The following is a 24,564-nucleotide window of genomic DNA, read 5'->3' on the forward strand; positions in this document are numbered from 1 at the left end:
GCCCCCTCATCGCATCCTATGGTTTCTCATACCATTTCTATGCTGATGATGCTCAGATTTTCCTCTCCTTCCCCACCTCTGACTCAACCATCCCCTGCCGTATCTCTACCTGTCTGTCTGCTATTTCCTCCTGGATGCACTCGCATCACCTCAAACTCAACCTCTCTAAATCTGACCTCTTTCTTTCCCTCCTTCTCCTGCCCCTCCTCTGATCTCTCTATCTCTGTTCCTCTGGAATCTACCACACTCTCTCCCTCTTCCTCAGCTAAGAACCTCGGAGTCAACCTGGACCCCTGCCTCTCTTATTCCCAGCACATCTCCACTCTGGCACGCACTTGCCGATTCTTCCTGAGCAACATCCGAAGAATCCGAGCCTTCCTCACCAACTACGCAACCCAGCTCCTGGTCCAGGCCCTGGTACTCTCCCGCCTAGACTTCTGCAACTCCCTCCTGGCTGGCCTCCCTGCGTTCGCCGCCCGTCCGCTCCAGCTCATCCAAAACTCTGCTGTTCGCCTGGTGTTCTCTCTGCCTCACTTCTCCTACGCAACTCCACTGCTCCGCTCTCCACTGGCTCCTGATCACCGCTCGCATCCAGTTCAAGACTCTTGTACTAGCCTACAGATGCCTTGACCAGTCTGCACCCAGCTACCTCCAGACCCTCATCTCTCCCTACACCCCCACTCGACCTCTCCGCTCCGCCTGCACTAGAAGACTAGCTCTACCTCCGCTACGCTCCCCTGCCTCCAGAGCCCGCTCCTTCTCCACCCTTGCTCCGCAGTGGTGGAATGACCTTCCTACAGATGTCAGGACTGCCCAGTCCCTGACCACATTCCGGCGCCTCCTCAAGACTCACCTCTTCAAACAGCACCTGTAGAACTCCTGTTTGTATCCTGGGACACTATCACCCTTCATGTAAATGTACTTTATTTTGCTCTTATCTGCCCCCTATTTTACTGCATTTAATCCTGTACTTCAGAATACTGTAATCTGCCATGTGTTTAATCTGTAGTACTTTGTATTTAATCATATCCTGATGTAACTATCACTATTTAATCATATCCTGATGTAACTATCACTATTATCTGCTGAATTGTGGTTTGTCACACTTGTACTTTGTTTGAACAAAAGTTATTGTATTTCTTGCTCTTATTGTATTACTTGTATTGTAACACTTGAAATGTATTTGCTTACGATTGCAAGTCGCCCTGGATAAGGGCGTCTGCTAAGAAATAAATAATAATTATATATATATATATATATATATATGAAACAATCGATGTGCAAAAACGTGATTAACGTAAAATACCAAGTTATCCAGCTCTTGTAATGTACACCGGTATATAAATGTAAATGATCAGGAATCCATGAACCCATGTGTAAAAAAAGTTTTGAACTCGCACAATTGTGTCTTTTTGTAGGCTACACGGTAGCAATAATACAGATTTGTTTTTAAGTATATTTACTATAATATACAGTATTTGCTGTAACATTATTGTATTTGATATACTGCATTATAGGTTAGGTGAGATGTTTCATTTATTTGTATCCGTTTTGTATACCCATTACAAACAGTGTCACACGTAAAGGGGACACTAAACTCAATCGTGTCTTGTTTTTTAAAAAAGATCCAGATGTTAACAGACTCTGGTAAATTTATTCAAAACGGCCCACACATGTTTATGATATCACTACTTAAAATAATATGTACATTTGTACATATAAAGCGTACATTTCATCACCGCCTACTTAATAATAAGAGAACGTAACGTTATTTCACCTCGTAACTTCCGAGACACCACTCCAATCGCCTGTGATTAATGTTGTCAGACCCTCCAGAAAAAGCTCTTAGCTATCATAAAAGTAGTTTTTGTGCGCGAAATAACTGCTGTAAAATGCTGCAAAGAATTACACGTTGTTTGCCGCATTTTAACAAACAGTTGTGTGATCGCCACGTAACAGAACCCGAGGGACACAAGCATCACATGTTTAAATTCTACTCAATCAACGCTACAGAAGCACCATCGATGGGAATTGAACTATATATGGTAGTACTGTAGTTACTATAGTTTCATTTGGTATTGCAGTACATTCATTATAACTGTTGAATTTTAAAATTATTAATATAATTTTTATCTTCGTTTTGGGACACCACTTGTTACGTAGTAACATATCAATTTTGAGATCATTTTCTAAAATTATATCACTGCTAGTTAAATTAAAGCAACTTTAACATGAGTTCAGTACTACTGAACTGTAAATTAAACACACAGACTTGATTGTAAAATGTTTTATATAGACTTAATTTAAAGACTAACTGCAGGCTTGGCAATATTATGGACAGTAATAAGAACCATCAGAGTAACAACCTGGCTGAAACAAAAAGAAGAATGATATTAAAAGTCAGATATTATCATATGTATATGACACAATAGTACTAATTGTTGCACTTTTTTCTTTTTTAAATATTTATTTTGGCACATGAACCATTATGTGTCATATTTCTGTTACTGTGGAATGACCCTTCTTAGTCCTAAAATTGACCATCAACCACAATTACTAGTCCCAATTTCAAGGAAAGCTAGGCTAACAAGAGCTATGCAGAGATTTGAACTTATTTGACGTGTGGAGGGTGATAAACCAGAAAGGGAGAGACACTACATTTTTTTCATCCCCTCACCAGTCTTCAAGAATGGATTCTTTTTTTTACCTCTAGGTTGGTTTTAAACAGGGTTAAGAAGTCTACTATTGGCATCCGCATCTTGTCGGACCATGCCCCAGTAAGCATTGATGTTTTACCCCCCCTATTGTGATCCCTCCTCTCGTCGATGGCGACTGAACACTTCTCTGCTGAGTAACCCTCCACTTATAGAATATCTTAAACAACAATGGAGTCTTTACATGGATATTAATAACACAGCTGATGCTGACCCATCTACTGTATGGGAAACTGCAAAAGCCTACATGAAGGGTGCTATTTCATATGCTACAGTAAGAAAAAAAATGTCACTTGAAGCTCAGCTGCAGCTAGAAAGCAAGATAAAAAATCTGGAGATCGAATTAAAAAATGCACCATCTAAAATTTTCTAAAAAAAGGATAGATGCTGCTCGCTTAGTGCTAGACCAGCTACTAACACAGAAAGCTGAGATAGCAGTTATCTTTGCAAAACAGACTATTTGAATTTGGAAACAAACCTAGTAGGCTGCTGGCTCGTCTTGTTAGAGAGAATAGAAAGTGTCACCTTCATGTGTTCTGTGACCTGAGGGACCTTAACCCTTAGCGGTCCATTTATTCAGCGTGTCTCAGGCATGTCAGGTCCAATTTATTTTCACACACGCAGTTTATTTTAGACACACTGTTTAAAAGTATTTTTTTCACAGTAAAACAGGTTTAAAAGGCACTGCATATCAACAGGACATTCAGTACGGCAACTGCATCTCCAGCCCCACCCCTTGTTCGCTATATTTTTCAAATATCTCAATAGTACATACCGATAAATCAAACTCCTCAATAATGCGATCCAAGTCATTATTTTATTACTATAACATCTAAAAAAAAAAGCTCTGCAAATGTCTGTTATATTCTTTGAGCGCTGGATGCAGAAGCAGCTATCTTGTTTGTTTATGTCCGTGTTATCTGGGCTATCAGTATTCATGAGATACGCCCTTTATTTATTTTTTCGGCTTCTCTCAGCTCCTATCGGTCTCACTCGGCCATTGAATGGTTTTCTCAGCTTTTTCCGGAGAAAAAACGACTAGAGAACTGTTTTTTGCATCTTTTTGATGGTGTCGGACAGGGTCCGACACAGGACTGCTAAGGGTTAAAGACTGTTAAATATGACATTGATAGATGGATCTCCCTGTTTCTTGGATAAGTAGAATAAGCTTAATTAAAATGAATACTCCCAAGACTTCTTTATCCTTTGCAAATGCTTCCCGTGGTGAACAAAAAAGGTGGTGCTTGATCTGGAAAAAAATTCTCAATTTCATCTGGCATGGAAAAGAGGCCAGGTTAAAAAAAAATATATAAAAAATCAGAAACTAAAATTGCCAGCAGACAGAGGTGGTTTAGCTATGCCAAACATACTTTTTTTAATAAATGGGCTTGTCATGCTCGTATTTCAGAATGGATTCGCGATTACCCAGTCCTCATGGTGCAGTACAGATGCCTGGTGTTGCACACCATTCTCTTTACTGAGTCTAATGACGAGTAGAATTAAACACTTATCTTATGTAATAAAAAACAACCCTATAGTTTATAACAAATAACTGTAGTTTAATGTCTGGCTTGATTTCAACAGATTTGCCGGTAGAAGGGGTTTCTCCTCGTCGCTGATCCCTCTCATAAAAAACAAAACGTTTCCCCCTAGCATTAAAAACAGTATTTTTGACTTTTGGAACCATAAAGGAATTAGGGTTATTGGGGATCTCTACAAGAATGATGTTCTTATGTCATTTGAAGAGATCCAAAGAAAATATGATATGCCAGATAAACACTTCTATGTTTTCCTACAAATCTGTCATTTCTTACAAAGGTCTCATTTCCCCCAGGGTTGACGGTCAGGATTGACCTTCCTTTTACAATCTTAAAACCCTAAGAACATCATCTCCTCTTTCTACTTGTTAAGTTACTCAATCGGTTCAAATAATACCACCGGCGTAATGAGATCATGGGAGAGAGATCCGGGGGGGAGCACGCAATGAGGAAGCCTGGGCTAGGGCCATAACCTCAACAAGGACTACATACACTTGTAATAAGATGAGAGAAGCCCAGTATAAAATCCTGCATAGAACTCATAGGATACCATATATTCTTAATAAGTTTAACCCACAGATACCACTATGTATTAAATGTCAAAAAAGCACAGGTACTTATTCATTGTTTTTGGCTATGTCCTTTAATAAGTAAACTCTGGAAGATGATCATCCAAGAGTTGGGACTTATATTTCATAGCAAATTAAACAAAGATCCTTGGATGCTTCTTCTGAGTATGCCTGCCGATGAGTTAACTTTGAAAAAAAATTAGTAAAAATTGTCAAAAAAAAATAAATATATATTTTTTTTTATGTTGAAGCATTACTGTTCTAAAGTGTTGCAGACAAAAAAAAGGTGTCGAAGAGGTATATGCAGATTGCACAGGTAACAGCTTGAGATCTGGTTGGGGCTTGTATCCAACGTGGCCACAAAGTGTTCAATAACCATTATGAAACACATAAGACCGAGTAGAGAACTGCACAAAGTTTTGTGAAAAAAAACGCCTGCCATGCCTTTAAATACCAAACAGACGTAATAAGAAAAATCACCTCAATTGGAGAAGCAGCTCTAGGATAGAAGATAAACACGTGTGACAGACATACTACACCCGTCTAAACAGTATCCCTGCAGGGTGGGACATGCATCCCCATGGGGATAATTAATCATGAACTAATACCCTAACCTAAATAGATAGTCCTTTCCTTAGGAGAAAGCTGCAAATACAAAATAAGCTTACAACTTACTTTCATACGTTTCTTTTTTTCTTTCATTCTCCTTTTGAAGCCTTCCTAAAAAAAGGTAGGGAGGAAAAAGGGTTGTAGGTAAATACACAGCACCCTGTAAAATTAGAGCCATTTGCATCATGGAAAACTAATCCATGACCTACACCTAGTAATATAAACATGGATGTTTGGTTATGGTTAAATACATTTTTAAAAAGTGACTCGTTTTCTAGGTTTATAATTGCAGTTTTCACAACAGCTTGGTGAGCTTGTCTTATTTCTACTAGTACACTAGTTTAACTCTGTTGTATTTCAAGTTTCCATTATTAAATAGAAGTATTATATTATATTATATAAATATATATATATATATATATATATATATATATATATATATATATATGCCATACAATGTGCTTCATAAAAACAAGCCGTCATTTTTGCAGACTAGTAAAATAGCTACAGAGCTGCATGTGCGCCCCAGTTTCCAGTCATCACTGAAGCATCCATTGCAAATATACTAGTAGCCTACAGAACATTTACTACACAAGTTTATACATTTCATTCAATCAAAATACACTGATTCCAAGTATTCCCTAAATAGGCCAAAGAAAATAAATACAACTTGCATCATCCTCTTTCCGTTTTTTAAAAATGTTATCCTCTGCAACTCCCACAGCTTGCATTATCAGCTCCACACGTTCCAAGTTAACAAAACCACTTTCTGTCAGATAGCCCTGAAAGAGAAAGATTGGCACTGCTGTTAACATCCTTGTAGGAACCTTGTTTTAAAACCTTAACAGTTTTTAAATTCTATTCTATTCAGGGCAGCAGTGTGGAGTAGTGGTTAGGGCTCTGGACTCTTGACCGGAGGGTTGTGGGTTCAATCCCCAGTGGAGGACACTGCTGTTGTACCCTTGAGCAAGGTACTTTACCTAGATTGCTCCAGTAAAAACCCAACTGTATAAATGGGTAATTGTATGTAAAAATGATGTGATATCTGTATAATGTATAATGTGATATATTGTAACAATTGTAAGTCGCCCTGGATAAGGGCGTCTGCTAAGAAATAAATAATAATAATAATAATAATAATATTACATTCTAAAACAAGGACGCACTGGTAAAAAGTACCATTGGCAAGAGACATGAATTGATGATTCCCCCCCCCAGTAGTTAATGCTAAATATTTCTCATGCAAAAGCTTACCCCAGTTTTGTGCACCACATCTTTATAAATGCCAACCAGACGATCAATTGCACCCTCCCTGTAAATAAACACATACATCTGTTAACTACTTGGCAGCAGTGTGGAGTAGTGGTTAGGGCTCTGGACTGTTGACTGGAGGGTTAACATCCCCGGTGGGGGACAGTGTTGCTGTACCCTTGAGCATAGTACTTTACCTAGATTGCTCCAGTAAAAACCCAACTGTGTAAATGTGTAATTGTATGTAAAAATAATGTAATTGTATGCAAAATTAATGTGATATCTTGTAACAATTGTAAGTCGCCCTGGATAAGGGCGTCTAAGAAATAAATAATAATAATAATAATAATAATAATAATAATAATAATAATAATACTTAAATAAATACAATGATTGGGGAGGAGCGTGCTTACTGTTGATATTACACAGCTGTCAAATGCAAGGCAAAGTTTCAACTTACCTAATTTCTAAGGAAGGCAAATGAGGCAAGAAGTCATTTCCGACAAAGAAGCACATGAACACCCAGTCATCAACACTCCTTTCAATGTCAAAAGGGAAAGGCAAACTGGCCATGGTCAACTCTCTCTCCAAATACTGCAAAAATAGAAAACGATTAATAGGCAAAAACTAAATTTAAAAATGCCTTTATAAAACATACTAGAGCCTACCTATATAAAATCGAAGTAAATACATCCAGACTGTTTTATTTATAGAGGATTGAAATAAGACAAAAAGGTATACACACTACATATCTGGTGCGTTTTCCTTTAAATGCCTGTGATCGTGTAAACCCAATAAGCACTTAATTTATTTGACTTACTGGGCCACCATACTTTGTAGTACAGCTTGTTATCGCATATTAGTAAATCTCCACCAATTACACGGACGTCACATCAAAACCCAGCTTCTGAATGTCCTTCTTTTAACCATGCTTCAAACAACTTCACAGCACATCTACTTTCTGCTCGAGTATTTCCGTAAACCGATCACTGGCAAGGATATTTAGGTCTTCATTCGCTTCAGGTTGAGCAAAAAGTTCAGTACTTTCCACTTTTTTTATTTATTTATTTTATTTTTCTAAACACTTTCATGTTCTAGATCTAAAACAAAGTCATCGTTGCTATCTTCACTTACAACAGAAAATGCTGCCTGTGTAAGTGGGATTTCAGACTGAGGAACCCATGACAGCACACCAGCAAAGTGATACACAAACATTAAATCTAGCAAAGCTAATCAGCAAATTACTAATCAATTGAATCTCATTATTGAACAATTATCAATTATGAAGAAATGTTTTAAGTGGCATAAACTACAATAAGAGTTGAATCGGAATAAAATAATCCAGTTTCTCATGCCTAATGGCACTCTAAACTGAATTATTTTATACCAATTCAACACTTATCGTGGTTTATCCCTTACTGATTGGATAGGAAAGCGACTGAATTTCACTGCCGCATTTTTTTCGTGCGACATCAGTGAGAAGGGCAATTAATTTAAAGGCCGGATACAGTTTACTGCAGCATGCAGAAACAAAGCATAACATGAACTTTTTTTTTTTTTTGAAAACGGGACCACACAAATCAACTGTATTTTTACTTAACTACATTATATGTTTTTACAACATTGATACATAAAGAAACTAGTGGATATTAGCTGATGTTTCATGAACTAAACTTAAATAAGAGATGTAGTGTCCAATATTACTTACAGACCCTGTGAATAAACGTGTACAGCATTGGAATCACTCAGGTGAAACAATGTCTTTTAACTTGCCCAAACATCAATTTTCTTCAACAAAACTTTCAGAAAGTATTAGCCCTTTGCAGTCCTATGTCGGACCAGGTAGGACAATCAAAAAAATGCAAAAAACGGGTTTCTAGTCGTTTTTTCTCCGGAAAAAGCCGAGAAAACCATTCAAATGGCCGAGTGGGAGCTACAGGAGCCGAGACAAACCGGAAAAAATAAAAATAGGGGCGTATCTCATGAATAGTCATACTTGCCCCTGGCATCCGATAACGGCGGCCATAAGGAAACAAGCTGGCTGATACTGCATCAGCGCTCAGAGAATATCACGGACATATGCAGAGCTTTTTTCAGATGTTATAGTAATAAAATAATGACTTGGATTGCATTATTGAGGCGTTTGGTGATAAAATGAGTGATCAGGAGATGATTGATCGGTATGTACTACTTATTATTATTATTTATTTCTTACATATGTGAAAGCGATAGCGAACGAAAGGGTGGGGCTGAGCTGGAGATGCCTAGCGAGTGCTTTGATATGCAGCGCTTTTTAAACCCGTTTGACTGTGGAAAAAAAATACTTTTACACAGCGCGTCTAAAATTAACTGCGCATGTGAAAATAAATTGGACCTGACGCGCCTGACACGCACTTAATAAATGGACTGCAAAGGGTTAAGGTCCCTCAGGTCATAGAACACATTTTCATACATGTATCTCCAAGCAGAATACATAATACTTAAATGTTAACTAGAAAGTGTTGAAAAAAGAAAGAAAAATTTTGTTTCTGAAGTACTTATAATGTTCCCCAGGGTTTGCTACTGTAAATAAAATGTAGTGAATTTTTATAGGAAGAGTCAAATACAGCCAGAAAAAGGCCTTGTCCTGGGGGTGCATCCCACTGAAAAGTGCTTGGTCCTAACAGAGTTAAGAAAACACTCAACATACCTCTCGTAAAACAGCAATTCGGATGAAAATGAACTCCTGTTCTGAACATGGAAGACTGTCAGCAAACTGATCATGCTGTCAAAAGAAAATACAATTCATTACATTTCCAGTGCTTTTCAAAGATGCATTTCTGTGTACTCTTAAAAGGACAAACTCTAGAAATTACTGCAACCAAATTCATGGAAAAAACACATCCTGCAGTAAGACAAGAACCGTGAATACATTTGATCACATTTGTAGAGCTGCATGAATTGAGCAATATTGTTTTGCAAGCCAAAACAAACAAAAAAAAATACCACAAAAAAGCAAGCTACAAATATTTAAGATTTAATGACTTACCTCTCCTTGCTTCTCCCTTGCAATGCCCTGACAATCTTTAATTTCATGACCAACCTGGCCACAAAGGCCACATGGTCTCGGCTTGTTTGGCTTGAACTCCTCCCGTATGATCGTGAAATTGGGCTCATGAGTAGCCAACCCCAGCATAATCAAATCAGCTGCAACAAAGCAAGTACACTGTTCTTATAATGCAGAACACGAGGAGGTTACAATCATTACTGTGACATGGCTTTACTTGTGCCACAGACAGCTCTGGTTGATTAAGCATGTGAACAATTGAAATGCAAGGGCTTAGAGCCACTAAAATACTGCAAGTTAAATCTACAGAATGTAAACTTCATTGATATTTACATATAACCCTTAATCTGCTTTTGTACAGGTTGTGTTACGCCACCATTATGAAGATGCATTGTATACAATTTTTCAAATCAATTCAAGTAGTTTAGAAGTACTATCTTTACCTAGGTTCCACTTGTATTAATTCAGTTAATGTTTAAAAAAAATCATAGCTGAACATAACATAGGCTACATTAACTGCACTGCATGCAACAGCCTACATTTTGAAACATAAAAGCGGCCCTTGAACAAACAAGGAATGCTTACCATCAGCTCCACATAAACAGTGATGAGTATTGGGGTCATGGTTCGGTTGAGCTGCAAAAAATAAATACATCATGTGCACTCCTTCTATACAGCATTCACTGAAGATAAAAACAAGCCTGAACCACGCAGCCTTTACATAAACGTTCTGACTATTATACTGTAGGTTTGTGGTGTGTTCAGATTTGATAACCAACCATCGATCATTTCTTAAAAGCTTGTCCCAGTGGGAAACCAAACACAATCAAGGGAGGATCATATCAAATGCTTTGTAAACATTAAGTAAAAAGGATGTGAGATGGATCTGGATTGTTGATATGTCCAGATGTTAAAACAATGACACAATGCCACTAGACCCCACCTGTAATGGAAGTTTAAAGGGATTCCAGCTTTATGTCACATATAGTATGGCAAAGCACTTTATCTGTATCATTCTTCTGGTAGGGTGGTTAAATCTATTTAGTAAAAACCAAAATAGGTTATCAATAGTTTTGACTTAACTTACACACCTACAATTAAAATAACTCTTAAGACTGTGACAGCATGGCACCGAGACAGCCACTCTGCCAGTGCAGTAGCAGACCAGCGTCTGTCACTGTCTCAGAGAATGAGATAAACCGAGACAAACCTGAACACACGTCACTTAATCCAAACCACAGATCTTCCAACCCCCACCTGATAGGTTAATAATTCAAAGAGGTACAGTGGCTCTCAAAAGTATTCACCCCCCTTGGACTTTTCCACATTTTATTGTGTTACAACATGGAATCAAAATGGATTTAATTAGGAGTTTTTGCCACTGATCAACACAAAAAAGTCCATAATGTCAAAGTGAAAAATAAAATCTACAAATTGTTCTAAATTACAAATATAAAACAGAAAATAATTGATTGCATAAGTATTCACCCCCTTTGCTATGACACACCTAAATAAGCTCTGGTGCAACCAATTGTCTTTAGAAGTCACATAATTAGTTAAATGGAGTCCACCTGTGTGCAATTAAGGTGTTTCACATGATTTCAGGTTAAATACAGCTGTCTCTGGGAGGTCCCACAGTTGGTTAGTACATTTCCTAACAAAAACTACATCATGAAGATGAAGAAACATTCAAAGCAAATCCGGAATAAGGTTCTTCAAAAGCACCAATCAGGGGTAGGATATAAGAACATTTCCAAGGCATTGCATATCCCCCAGAGCACAGTAAAGTCCATTATTAAGAAATGGAAAGAATATGGCACAACTGAGAATCTGTCTAGAACAGACCATCCTCAAAAACTGAGTACCCGGGCGAGAAGGGCACTAGTCAGGGAGGCCACCAAGAGGCCTATGGCAACTGTAAAGGAGTTACAGTCTTCCACGGCTGAGCTGGGAGACACTGTGCCTACGGCAACAATATCCCGGGTGCTTCACAAAACTGGCCTTTATGGGAGAGTGGCAAATAGAAAGCCATTGTTGAAAACAATTCACATCACATCTCGGCTAGAGTTTGTCAGAAGGCATATGGGAGACTCTGATACCAAGTGGAAGAAGATTCTATGGTCTGATGAGACCAAAATAGAGCTTTTTGGCCTCAACGCTGAGTGCTATGTTTGGCGCAAGCCTAACACCGCACATCATCCTGAGAACACCATCCCTACCTATGGTGGTGGCAGCATCATGCTATGGGGATGCTTCTCTGCGTCAGGGCCTGGAAAGCTCATGAAGATAGAGGGCAAAATGGATGCAGCAAAGTACAGAGAAATCCTGGAGGAAAACCTGCTGAAGTCTGCAAGAGACCTGGGACTTGGGAGAAGATTCATCTTCCAGCAGGACAATGACCCCAAACATACAGCCAAAGCCAAACTGGAGTGGCTTAAAAACAAAAAGGTCAATGTCCTGGAGTGGCCCAGTCAAAGCTCGGACCTCAATCCAACTGAGAATGTGGAAAGAGTTGAAAATTGCTGTTCACCAAAGGTCCCCATCCAACTTGACGGAGCTTGAGCAATTTTGCAATTGCAGTGTCCAGATGTGCAAAGCTGGTAGAGACTTATCCAAATAGACTCATGGCTGTAATTGCTGCCAAAGATGCCTCTACCAAATATTGACTCAAGGGGTAAAAGACTTGCACAATCAATTATTTTCTGTTTTGTATTTGTAATTAATTTAGAACAATTTGTAGATTTTTTATTTTTCACTTTGACATTATGGACTTTTTTGTGCTGATCAGTGGCAAAAACTCCTAATTAAATCCATTTTGATTCCATGTTGTAACACAATAAAATGTGGAAAAGTCCAAGGGGGTGAATACTTTTGAGAGCCACTGTATGTCTTACGGACACATAGCATTAACCAATTATGTAATTTGAGTGTTTCGAATTTGGTTGTTTTCGAAAAACCGGCCCAGAAATGTACTATTTTTTTGTAATGTTACGAAAAAAGTGAGAACATGAAAATATGGATTTAGAAAGATTAAAAGGTAATGTTTATTTTAAAGCAGTTTGTATGTGTAGTATAATTAAACCTGTGTAGTTTTGTCAAATAGGTAAACCACAACCGAAACTCAGGGATCCAGACATGGAGCCGCAGGTAAGTCTGGAAATTCAATGGCCACTTGTCTTAAACTGCTACACAATAAAATCCACTTAGAAAAATATGATTTTTGGGCCAAATGTAAATATAGGTGAATTGGAGGAGTGGCAAACACTGTTGCAGCAGCAAAGGTCATTCAAAATGATCTAGACAGCATTCAGAACTGTGCAGACACATGGCAAATGACATTTAATAGAGAAAAGTGTAAAGTATTGCACGCAGGCAATAAAAATGTGCATTATAAATATCACATGGGAGATACTGAAATTGAAGGAGGGAACTATGAAAAAGACCTAGGAGTTTATGTTGACTCAGAAATGTCTTCATCTAGACAATGTGGGGAAGCTATAAAAAAAAGGCCAACAAGATGCTCAGATATATTGTGAGAAGTGTTGAATTTAAATCAAAGGAAGTAAAGTTAACCCTTTGCAGTCCATTTATTAAGTGCGTGTCAGGCGCGTCAGGTCCAATTTATTTTCACAAGCGCAGTTAATTTTAGACGCGCTGTTTAAAAGTATTTTTTCCCCCCAGTCAAACAGGTTTAAAAGGCCCTGCATATCAACAAAGCACTCACTAGGCATCTCCTGCCCCGCCCCACCCTTTCGTTCACTATAGCTTTCACATCTGATGCCAGGGGCATGTATGACTATTCAGGAGATAAGCCTTTTTTTCCCCGGCTTGTCTCAGCTCCTGTCGCTCCCACTTGGCCATTGAATGGTTTTCTCAACTTTTTCCGGAGAAAAAACGACTAGAAACCCATTTTTTGCGTTTTTTTTCGGATAGGGTCCGACATTGGACCGGATAGGAATAATTGCAATGTCGGACCAGGTCCGACATAGGACCGCAAAGGGTTAATACTTCCTGAAAGTTTTGTTGAAGAAAATTGATGTTTGGGCAAATTACAAGATATTGTTTCACCTGAGTGATTCCAATGCTGTACACGTTTATTCCCAGGGTCTGCAAGTAATATTGGACACTACTATCTCTTATTTAAGTTATAGGAATAATTGCAATGTCGGACCAGGTCCGACATAGGACCGCAAAGGGTTAAAACTTTACAATGCATTAGTAAGACCTCACCTAGAATATTGTGTTCAGTTCTGGTCACCTCGTTACAAAAAGGATATTGCTGCTCTAGAAAGAGTGCAAAGAAGAGCGACCAGAATTATCCCGGGTTTAAAATGCATGACATATGCAGACAGGCTAAAAGAATTGAATCTATTCAGTCTTGAACAAAGAAGACTACGCGGTGATCTGATTCAAGCGTTCAAAATCCTAAAATGTATAGACAATGTCGACCCAGGGGACTTTTTTGACCTGAAAAAAGAAACAAGGACCAGGGGTCACAAATGGAGATTAGATAAAGGGGCATTCTGAACAGAAAATAGGAGGCACTTTTTTTTACACAGAGAATTGTGGGAGTCTGGAACCAACTCCCCAGTAATGTTGTTGAAGCCGACACCCTGGGATCCTTCAAGAAGCTGCTTGATGAGATTCTGGGATCAATAAGCTACTAACAACCAAACGAACAAGATGGGCTGAATGGCTTCCTCTCGTTTGTGAACTTTCTTATGCCCAATCCAAAGAATGATAGTGAGATTTATATAATATTTAGATTATTACAACTAATATGACAGGTTTTATTGTCTTTTGCGATACGTAGTGACTTTAGAGCTTTGTAAACATAAAACTACTCAAATATACTCATATTTTAAAGACACATGTAGTGGACAAAAAGTTGTATTAAATATGTATTTTGCAATTGATTACTGGGATAGTCTTACACAGGTTTCAAAACTGCTGCATTCACGACTTGCATACACTGTCCTTCTAATGGGGACTACATGATCACACCATTCCGCCCACTATACTTATGGTCAGAGAATAAAACAATGTGGCAGTGAAAGGGTTATTGTTTACTGGAACAACCACAGTAATAGAACTTGACTAAGATCATTAAAGAATACAGGATGTATACAAAAATTGTGTCCTGTCTATACAACAGAAGTGAAATGACCTCAGTACGGCACCACACTTAGGTCAGGTGTTGGACATGGTTAAAGGGTGACACATTTAGAATGCAGGGTCAAAGTAAAGGGTGACACATTTAGAATGCAGGGTCAAAGTAATGGGTGACACATTTAGAATGCAGGGTCAAAGTAAAGGGTGACATTTAAAATGCAGGGTCAAATTAAAAGGTTATTAGATTTTTTGCCCGAGTTCACATAACACTGAAAATTTGAAGTTGCAAGCTGAAATAGTTTGAGATAAAACAGGAGACGAGCCAGTGACCAACCTGCTCATTTATACAAACTCCTCTTACTGAAATGCCTTGTTACAACAAAACAGGGCAACAAAAAAAATCAAAATTCCTAAATCAAATTCCAACAAGCTGATGAACAGGAGATAGCCTTATTTTACAATGTCCAGTTAGTGTATTTAATGTGGAGACAGATTCTGTTTTGCTTCTGGCTTTTCTTCCTAACTTTAAAACAAACTGTACATTTTAAATGCAATTAATGGTTGTACATTTTACCCATTCAGCAAACCTGACAAGACAACAGAAGCTGCACAATACTGGTCTGCTCATGAGATGGATTTTCGGTGTCTCCATTTTTTTATTTATTTATTTTTTTAATCCAAACATTTAGTACATGTCTGGAATCCGATTGTTTTTGCTAGTTGTGGGATAACTGTATAATTTTGAAGTACCTCGTTGCCTTCTAATGTAATCCATGATCTTGTGTTCTCCCTCACCAGGTACACTGGCATCAGACAAGATTACCTGGAAGAACAAAAAAACAAATTTGCAGCCAACTTTCTATGCAACCCCAATTCCATTTTTTCACTGTTAAAAAAATCCCCATTTGTTGCCACTAGTTTGTACTGCAAAATGATTGAAATTACATAGTCTCAAAGGCTTGTGATTAACAGTACTTTTCCTTCTTAAATCAACCTTATAAAAAGATAGATTTTTAACCTTTATATAGAAACAATTAGCAAGAAACAATTAACAGACTTTCACTTTTCATACTGTACTATACTCTAGTAACTTTAGCGACCACAAAATAAAATGGAACTTATGAAAAGTTTCCAATTAAACTAAATCAAGCACCTTACAATGTACATAAAAGCAATGAAACAATTGTATATTTAATCTGGGAGAAATGTACAAAAAAAAATTACCGTTATGTTTTTCCATCCAGGATCATTGTTTTGTCTTTCAGCAACATAATACCGCAAACACTTTGCAAGATTTTCCATAAACTCAGTCCCCTTAAATTAGACAGATGAACACTTAGTATACAAAATATTAAGTTCAACTAAAGTACTTTAGGATGCACTTCAGTATACAAATGCTTATGCAGTTTGCAAGTATAGAAATTGTTTTAGAATGCTAAATTGCAATATCTTAATTTAACTAGACCTAAGCTTTTACTGCACCACCATTAAGTTAGCATGCAAGCTCAAATCAGATACTAAAGATGGGCATATTCTCCCAGTCTTACAAACTGTAGTATAAAGGTAACACACTTACCGGTGTAATACAGTTGCTGTCAAATCTTTCTTTTACTTCATCAGGGGGCAAATACCCACCTGCAAATAAATACATTGCTGAAGTTTAATATTCAGCTAAAACATTTCAATTGTATATTATTATTATTAATTTCTTAACAGACGCCCTTATCCAGGGCGACTTACAATTGTTACAAGATATCACATTATTTTTACATACAATGCTACAAGAACTCTACCTACCAAGACCCAGAGTAGTTTACAAAGACAAAGTTTCTGAATGGGCAGCATGTCAGAGAGATTAACAAACACCTACCTCTTTGCAAGACCTCCTCTCTTATGCGTGACTTTTCTTCTGTCAGCTCCACACCTTCTTTAGAAGCTCGAAATCGCCTGGATCTCTGCTGGTTCATTTTGGCACGAGGAGCCTAAAAAAAAAAAAAAAGACATGCTTTGTCTGTCTTGAGGGATTTACTTTATGTGCCAACATGAAAAACCGCACTCGATTAGTTCAATTTCATCCATAAACATACACTTTTTTATGCCTAAAATGAGTAAATGGCACACAGAGAAGAGATTAAGGAATCAATAGAATTAATTCTGCAAAATTAATTACATGCCATTTAAAGCACATTAAGAAAATAATTTAATACAGTTATTGGCCAACAGTTAACTGTAAACATACAAAAAAGTTATGGTAACACATGGTTTCAAACCCAGAATCATGAATACCTACATGGCTCAATCTGTGATGTTGAAAGTAGTTAGGGCCAAAAAGTGAAGCGCAATAAAACTGAACTGCAAAGCAAAGTTTGTGAACTCCCATCAAAAGAAAAACCACATTTACAAAACCGATTTACATACCAAGCACCATGAAAAACAAGCATGTTTGTGCAACAGGTCCAAATTAATTTATACTTACAACTCCATCTATAGCCATGTAAAGGACCTTTCGTGGGCGAACAATGTTATACAAGCGGTCAATGTACTCAAAAATCGCCACCATCATTTCATCCTCATTCTTGGGGGCAGCTCTGCAAGTTTAATGGGAGAAAGTAATTGCTGAGAACCAGTGTTGGATTAGTAAGAATATTTAAAAAGCGAGTATAGATGACGGTAAGCATTTACTTGTCTTCTGGGTGTGTACACGGGTGAATTATACCATTCATGTCCAGGTACAAATTGTCAAATTCAACTTCATTTGGATTAGGTTTACTGGTATCCACAGGTACACGAACTCCGTTACATTCTTTTGCCTGCAGGGAAAGTTAAACATATTTATAGAAATCTTACTTTATTTAAACTCAGCAAAACGTGTTTGCATACCTTCATTTTCATCAAGTGGTTGATTCAACAGAGAAGTTCCGTTTAACAAAAAAGGAATGCATGTTTTTTTTTGTGTATTACCGTAAGCAGTATTAAATTTAGCTAACGCGCGGATTCAAATGTAACGAGTAAAATTATCACTATCTCGCAGTAGAATTTGTTATCTAGTTTAACAAATCCAGTCTAAAGGCAGCTGTTACTACCAGAGCGCTATACTGGTACTAATGCAGTTGACTGTTTTGCTGCTCAAAACATTACTGCAGTTAACCACGTCCTTCTCAAAGCTTTGGGTCAATCTTCTGCCCTATTTGCAATGTTTAACTACGGGTTGCAGTCTTGGAACTTGTACTGGTAGAAAGTAAAAAATCCAAAAAGGCCACCGAGTACATTTTGTTTTACTGGTTCTACCAAACCATGTGATTTATTCAACATAAATCAACTGTTTACAAAAGCCACTGTTATTGGAATCATTTTATTTTTACACAAAGATATAGGCCAAACGAGAAAAACAAAAGCCCTAAGCCATGCAATGAATTGTGTAACTAGTACGTGATATACACACCATGTTGAACCAGATAGTCAGTGGCACTGCGAGTAGGTGTTCGAAGAAGCAAACAAACAAATAAAAACAAACACGGGTATATACAGTTTTGTTATAAAAGAAATCCCTCGTAGCCATTGATTTAGCATTTAATTGTACACCTAACTCAAGCCGTACATACGGCAGTAGACATGCTAGTAGTATTCTAAACGTTATAGCAAACGCTGGGCCTTTTGCGCTGAGCAAAACAGGAGGCCTTGCTTCCGTCCCTGCAGTTTTTACACACACATGACCAAAACAAACTCCTCTTACCTTCTCCTCCAAGCAATGCACAATAATAGATGCGTACTTCCGACTCAGCCAGCGAAAAAACGCTGGGACTCCCATTTCCAAAAATACAAAAAGTACAACACAAATATTAAAAACGTTGATTCTTTAAAATAGGTTTAAAAACAGTTCATGTAGTCTTCTCTTGCAGCGTGCTAGAAGACTCACCGCATTTGTGACGAACCTCCGGATTGCTTGCAAGCTGTATGGAAATGCATTATGGGTAATGGCACTCTCCCCTCATATGGACAAAGCCCAGGCCCTAACACGATGTGGGACATCTCTCATGTCGAAAAGTTAGTGTTTATGGCATAATATGATTCATATATTACATTTGAGAAATTTTAAAATGGCATTCAGTGAGCGATATGATTAGTTATTAGACCATTTTGAGGTACTATAATATTCCAAAACATTGGTAGGCTAATTAGTGCATCGTTTTAATTATATAAATGCTTCCTTAGTAATAAAAACCCACTATATTCGATTAGGATTTTAACATTATGTAAACCAATAAAAGGTATATAAAAATAAGTTAAAAAAAAAAAAAACCATTCCACATGTTCGTTAAAGATCCTATGTGCAAATAATTAAATTAAATTACCTTTCAAAGTTCTTGATGAACTACACTGCCAGATTGGAATCGACCTACTTGTTGCAACAGGGGTACATAAAATGTTTATGTACTCTAGTGTATCTAATCTAACCACTTTGACTCTACACAGGACCAAATGCATGCATTGCTTCTATTATTAATTTCTTAGCAGACACTCTTATCCAGGGCAACTTACAATTGTTACAAGATATCACATTATTTTTACATACAAATGCCCATTTATATAGTTGGGTTTTTACTAGAGCAATCTAGGTAAAGTACCTAGCTCAAGAGTACAGCAGCAGTGTCTCCCACCTGGGATTGAACCCACAACCCTCCAGTCAAGAGTCTAGAGCCCCTAACCACTACTCCACACTGCTGTCCTCTATCAATTGTAATTCTCTACCAATAGTTTCTGAGCAGATCTAGACACTAAATCAAATGCAGTAATGAGAAATGAACAGTCAAGACATGGGGGGGGATATATTCTTGTTTTAATAAATGAAGACATGTGTTTACAGAGCTAGGCATATACAGTATGTGGTATTCGGCTTGAATCTAGGGCAGGGCTTCTCAAACTCAGTCCTGGGTATCCCCTCTGTCTGCTGGTTTTCATTCCAACTGACCTCTCAATTACTTACCTATACCCTTAATTGAACTAATTTGCTTAATTAGACCTTTTCACTTGTTTTCAGCTCTTAAAAAGTTTCAGAGTTCAAGTTACCTAGCAAATGATCAGTTCAATTAAAGGTATAGTTAAATGATTGAGAGCTGGGTTGGAATGAAAACCAGCAGACACAGGGGGTCCCCAGGACCGGGTTTGAGAAGCCCTGATCTAGGGAATGCAATTGAACTCTGTGTTTAATTGGATGTTTAATTACCACCATAGCCTTTAGGGGGGTTGTGGTGTTGCTGTATCCCAATTAGACCCTCCATCCAAGTTTGGATAAAATAAAACAGAAATTCAAGAAGTAGTGCACTGTCCAGGTATTAGTCTCTCCGGGATACCTAGTTTATTTGTTTTTTTCCACAAAAATAAAACAGAATTTATATCTTTTTTTTATATATATATATATATATATATATATAAATTTAGTCGTTGCCAATTATTTTTTATTATTTTCTCCCAATTTGTAACGGCCAATTATTTTATTAAGCTCAGCTCACCGCTACCACCCCTGTGCTGACTAGGGAGGGCGAAGACGAACACACGCTGTCCACCGAAGCGTGTGCCGTCAGCCGCCCGCTTTTTTTCACACTGCGGACTCACTATTACAGACAAGCCCGCAGGCGCCCGGCCAGACTACAGGGGTCGCTGGTACGCGGTGAGCCGAGGACACCCTGGCCGACCTAAGCCTCCCTCCCCCCGGGAGCTCCCGTCCTCGGTCGGCAAAGGAATAGCCTGGACTAGAACTCGCAACGTCCAGACTATAGTGCACATCCTGCACTCTACGCAAGTGCTTTTACTGGATCGACACTCAGGAGCCCTCCAGAATTTATATCTGATGGAAAGCATTTCATATTTTAATAAAGAATAGGCCATAACAAAATGGAATCATATGAATATAAAACACAGAATTCCAAGAATTATGTTCTCTTGTGGCATATTTGATACAGTGAATATCACTGACAACACAATCAGACTTCTATGCAGTATTAATACCTGTTTGGGTATAATAAGATGAGCAAGTCATTGTGTTCATCATTGTATTCATAACCAGATTATTGCCCATCACTGGTCCATCATCAATAGTTGAGGGGAAAAAAATGTAGCGTCATCTTGTAACCGAAAATGTTTTTTTCAATACAAGATTTACAGCAAGTTGTCGAGATCAACAACACACTTCATTTTCTGGTTAAGGTATGGCATTGGTCTTGAAACAAGGCCAGGGAGTGATCAAGGAGTGGTCCCATGTTTAGAACTGTATAGTTAAATCCATTTGAAAACATGTCTGGATAATCACTAATCAAATTGGAGCGCTACTAGAAAAAGATCCTTTTCTCATACATTTTTTGTTCCTCATAGCAATACTGAAGGACCTTTAAGTTAGACATAACACGTTGGGACACTGGAGACAAGTGCATTGCAAACACAAATCCCAGATGAAACAAAGGTATGTGTTAGCAAGGCGGCTGTGTGGTCCAGTGGTTAAAGAAAAGGGCTTAACCTCCTTGTGCTCCGTCTTTCGGGTGAGACATAATTGTAAGTGACTCTGCAGCTGATGCATAGTTTACATACCCGAGTCTCTGTAAGTCACCTTGGATAAAGGCGTCTGCTAAATAAACAAATAATGTATCTCAGGGTCTCATTTTAGCTCTGATATGAGGTCCAACTTAGAGTAAGTAGCGGGGTTCCAAAAAAATATTTTTCTTTTCATTGTTAACATCCTGAAAACTTTTTACACTATAACTTTAGTCTGTTCCAAGGCTCTTTTTCAATAATCCTTACACTATCAGTGCACTAGAGCAGTCATTTTGAAAAGAGCTTTGAAACTGACTTTAAAGTTCTAAGTGTAAAAAGTTGTCAGGATGTTAACTATGAAATGAAAAATGACAGGTATGTTATTTAAACAGTTGTAGCAACACGTCTGGACATGTAACTGTCACAAAGACGGCCGGAGTGGGTGGCGTCAGACCAGATGGAGGAAATAAATAAACAGAGAGATGGGGTTTTGGTGAGGCTGAACGCGTGATCGCGTTCAGCATTTAATAAACAGAACAGAAAATAAAAGGTTGGAACAGACAAAAACACTGGACACGGCACTATAGCCAAAATAAATAGACATACAAAACGACTAAACACTAAACAGACGGTGCAGGACAGACAGACGAACAAACACGGTGAGTGAAAACACGTAACTATTCTTCTTCTTCTTATTATTATTACCTCCGTCTCCAATCCCGTTCTCCACTCACTGAACACCAACCACGAGTGACTAAACGTGCATCTATTTATACTGTTGTGCTGGGATTCAATTACTAATTAATTACTCACTTGAATCCCAGCACGTGAATTCATTACGTGAAACCCCGTGTTCACATATTATATTTTAAATGCACGTGCGTGATGTGCAATCCCGTGCCTAAATACAAATATACACTTTTTAAATACACGTGAAACACAGACCCGTTTATATCCCGTGTACCAATGACTATACACCAACATTTACACACGCACGCAACATACAAATGCACACAGGGACGGGGCACATTGCCACATATACCCCCCCTTGTGCGCAGCACACATGGCCTCAACGGCCACCTCCCCCCTTAAAAATCCAGCAGTCCAGGACAAAGTCTCGGGCTGGGAAGGGAGGCTTCAGTGGGCCCATGGCTGGCCATGCTGTCAGCACCCCTGCCGGTAGTGGCACGGCTGACAGCCTGTTGGTCCCGTCCTGCAGCGAAAAAGCTGCGGGGGCAGGTGGTCCCCCGACCTCCCCCTTCTTCGTAGCCGGCAGCTCCCTCCTGTGGGGCTCCGGCCACAAGAACTCCTGCAGCGAAACTGCTGCTGGGGAAAGTGGTCTCCAGACCTCGTCCCCCTTCTTTGTAGCCGGTAGCTCCCTTTGGTGGGGCTCCGACCACAGTACTGCCGGCAGCGAAGAAGCTGCAGTGGGAGCAGGTCTCCGGACCTCCCCCACGATCTCCGGCAGCGAAACTGCTGCAGTGGGAGCAGGTCTCCGGACCTCCCCCACGATCTCCGGCAGAGAAACTGCTGCAGTGGGAGCAGGTCTCCGGACCTCCCCCACGATCTCCGGCAGCGAAACTGCTGCAGTGGGAGCAGGTCTCCTGACCTCCCCCACTTTCTTCGTGGCCGACAACTCCCCTTGGTGGGGTTCCGGCCACAGTACTTCCTGCTGCGATGCGGAGCAACTAGCAGCCCCAAGCAATGCGGCATGGCTGGCAGCCCCAGGCGAGGGTGAAGCGTGGCAGGGAGTCAGGACCAGCCGGGATGCGGGTGTTGGCCCTCTTCTCGGCCTCTGCGACCAGGCGATTCTTACCCATGCTTCCCTCAGCAGCCTATGCAAGGGCTGCGGAGGGCCGCCAGCTTCACGCCCTGGTCTTTCTGGTGAAGGGAGAGGCAGCTCCTGCTTCTCTCCCCCTGATGGTGATGGAGGCAGAGGCAGCTCCCGCTCCTCTCCTCGTGATGGTGGGGAAAGTGATACCAGCAGGCATTCATCCTCTGCTGGTGGGGGAAGTGATACCAGCAGGCATTCATCCTCTGCTGGTGGGGGAAGTGATACCAGCAGGCATTCATCCTCTGCTGGTGGGGGAAGTGATACCAGCAGGCATTCACCCTCTGCTGGTCGACAGGGACCCAGCAGGCATTCACCCTCTGCTGGTGGACATGGCGGAGGCAGAGGCAGCTCCTGCTGCTCTGCTCCTGCCGGTGGAGGTGGCGGAGGCAGAGGCAGCTCCTGCTGCTCTGCTCCTGCCGGTGGAGGTGGCGGAGGCAGAGACAGCTCCGGCTGCTCTGCTCCTGCCGGTGAAGGTGGGAGCAGCGTGTAGTCTCCTGGCGACGGAGGTGGGAGCAGCATGTCGTCTCCCCCTTTTTCAGTGGACTGGTGCTGCTCTGCCTCTCTTGCAGGGGACTGGTGCGGCTCTGACTCGGAAGGGGAAACCAGCAGGCATTCTTCCTCTGCTGGTGGAGGTGGGACCAGCAGGCATTCTCCCTCTGCTGGCAGCTTGGTTCCTAGGGTTATGGAAGCCCCGACTTTCCTCTCTTTGGGCTGTGGACGCACCGACTCCTCCCTTTTGGGCTGTGGACGCACCGACTCCTCCCTTTTGGGCTGTGGACGCACCGACTCCTCCCTTTTGGGCTGTGGACGCACCGACTCCCCCCTCTTGGGCTGTGGACGTTCGGGCTCCCCCCACTCAGGCGTAGGACGTTCGGGCTCCTCCCACTCAGGCGTAGGACGTTCGGGCTCCTCCCACTCAGGCGTAGGACGCTCGGGCTCCTCCCACTCGGGCGTAGGACGCTCAGGCTCCTCCCACTTGGGCTGTGGACGCTCAGGCTCCTCCCACTTGGGCTGTGGACGCTCAGGCTCCTCCCACTTGGGCTGTGGACGCTCAGGCTCCTCCCACTTGGGCTGTGGACGCTCAGGCTCCTCCTCATAACTGCGGAAGGGACAGTTGGCGAACAGATGATCCTGGTCGCAGAGGAGGCACCCCGGCGTTGGCTTGTTAGATCGCCGTGGATGTCTGGCCCTTAGGCGGCACTCCTCCTCCCTGTCCTTCACCTCTTTATCCTCCTTCCATCCCATTTTATTTATTTATATATATATTTTTTTGTAATCCAACACTTTTTTTTTTTTTTTTTTCAAAAAAATGCGGTTCCTGCTCTGGCCTGAGTCCTGGAGGCGCTGTCGATCCCACGCAGGACAC

General features: G+C 40.1%; 1 protein-coding gene across 1 annotated transcript in view; it reads right to left on the reverse strand.

The window, feature by feature from the left end:
• The window catches only part of LOC117402898 (5'-3' exoribonuclease 2-like), a gene marked incomplete in the record, with an annotated part of 44,267 nt that extends 25,418 nt beyond the window's left edge, over positions 1–18,849 (reverse strand). Inside the window, 14 exon segments of the mRNA XM_059023513.1 lie at positions 5,497–5,541; positions 6,105–6,212; positions 6,685–6,742; positions 7,142–7,275; positions 9,371–9,445; positions 9,710–9,867; positions 10,313–10,363; positions 15,590–15,662; positions 16,064–16,153; positions 16,416–16,474; positions 16,710–16,821; positions 17,316–17,427; positions 17,522–17,649; positions 18,573–18,849. Coding sequence (XP_058879496.1) covers positions 5,497–5,541; positions 6,105–6,212; positions 6,685–6,742; positions 7,142–7,275; positions 9,371–9,445; positions 9,710–9,867; positions 10,313–10,363; positions 15,590–15,662; positions 16,064–16,153; positions 16,416–16,474; positions 16,710–16,821; positions 17,316–17,427; positions 17,522–17,649; positions 18,573–18,647 — 1,278 coding nt within the window.
• Positions 18,850–24,564: the final 5,715 nt, after the last annotated feature.

Source organism: Acipenser ruthenus, chromosome 5, assembly GCF_902713425.1.
Source record: "Acipenser ruthenus chromosome 5, fAciRut3.2 maternal haplotype, whole genome shotgun sequence".
NCBI classification, from domain to species: Eukaryota; Metazoa; Chordata; class Actinopteri; order Acipenseriformes; family Acipenseridae; genus Acipenser; species Acipenser ruthenus.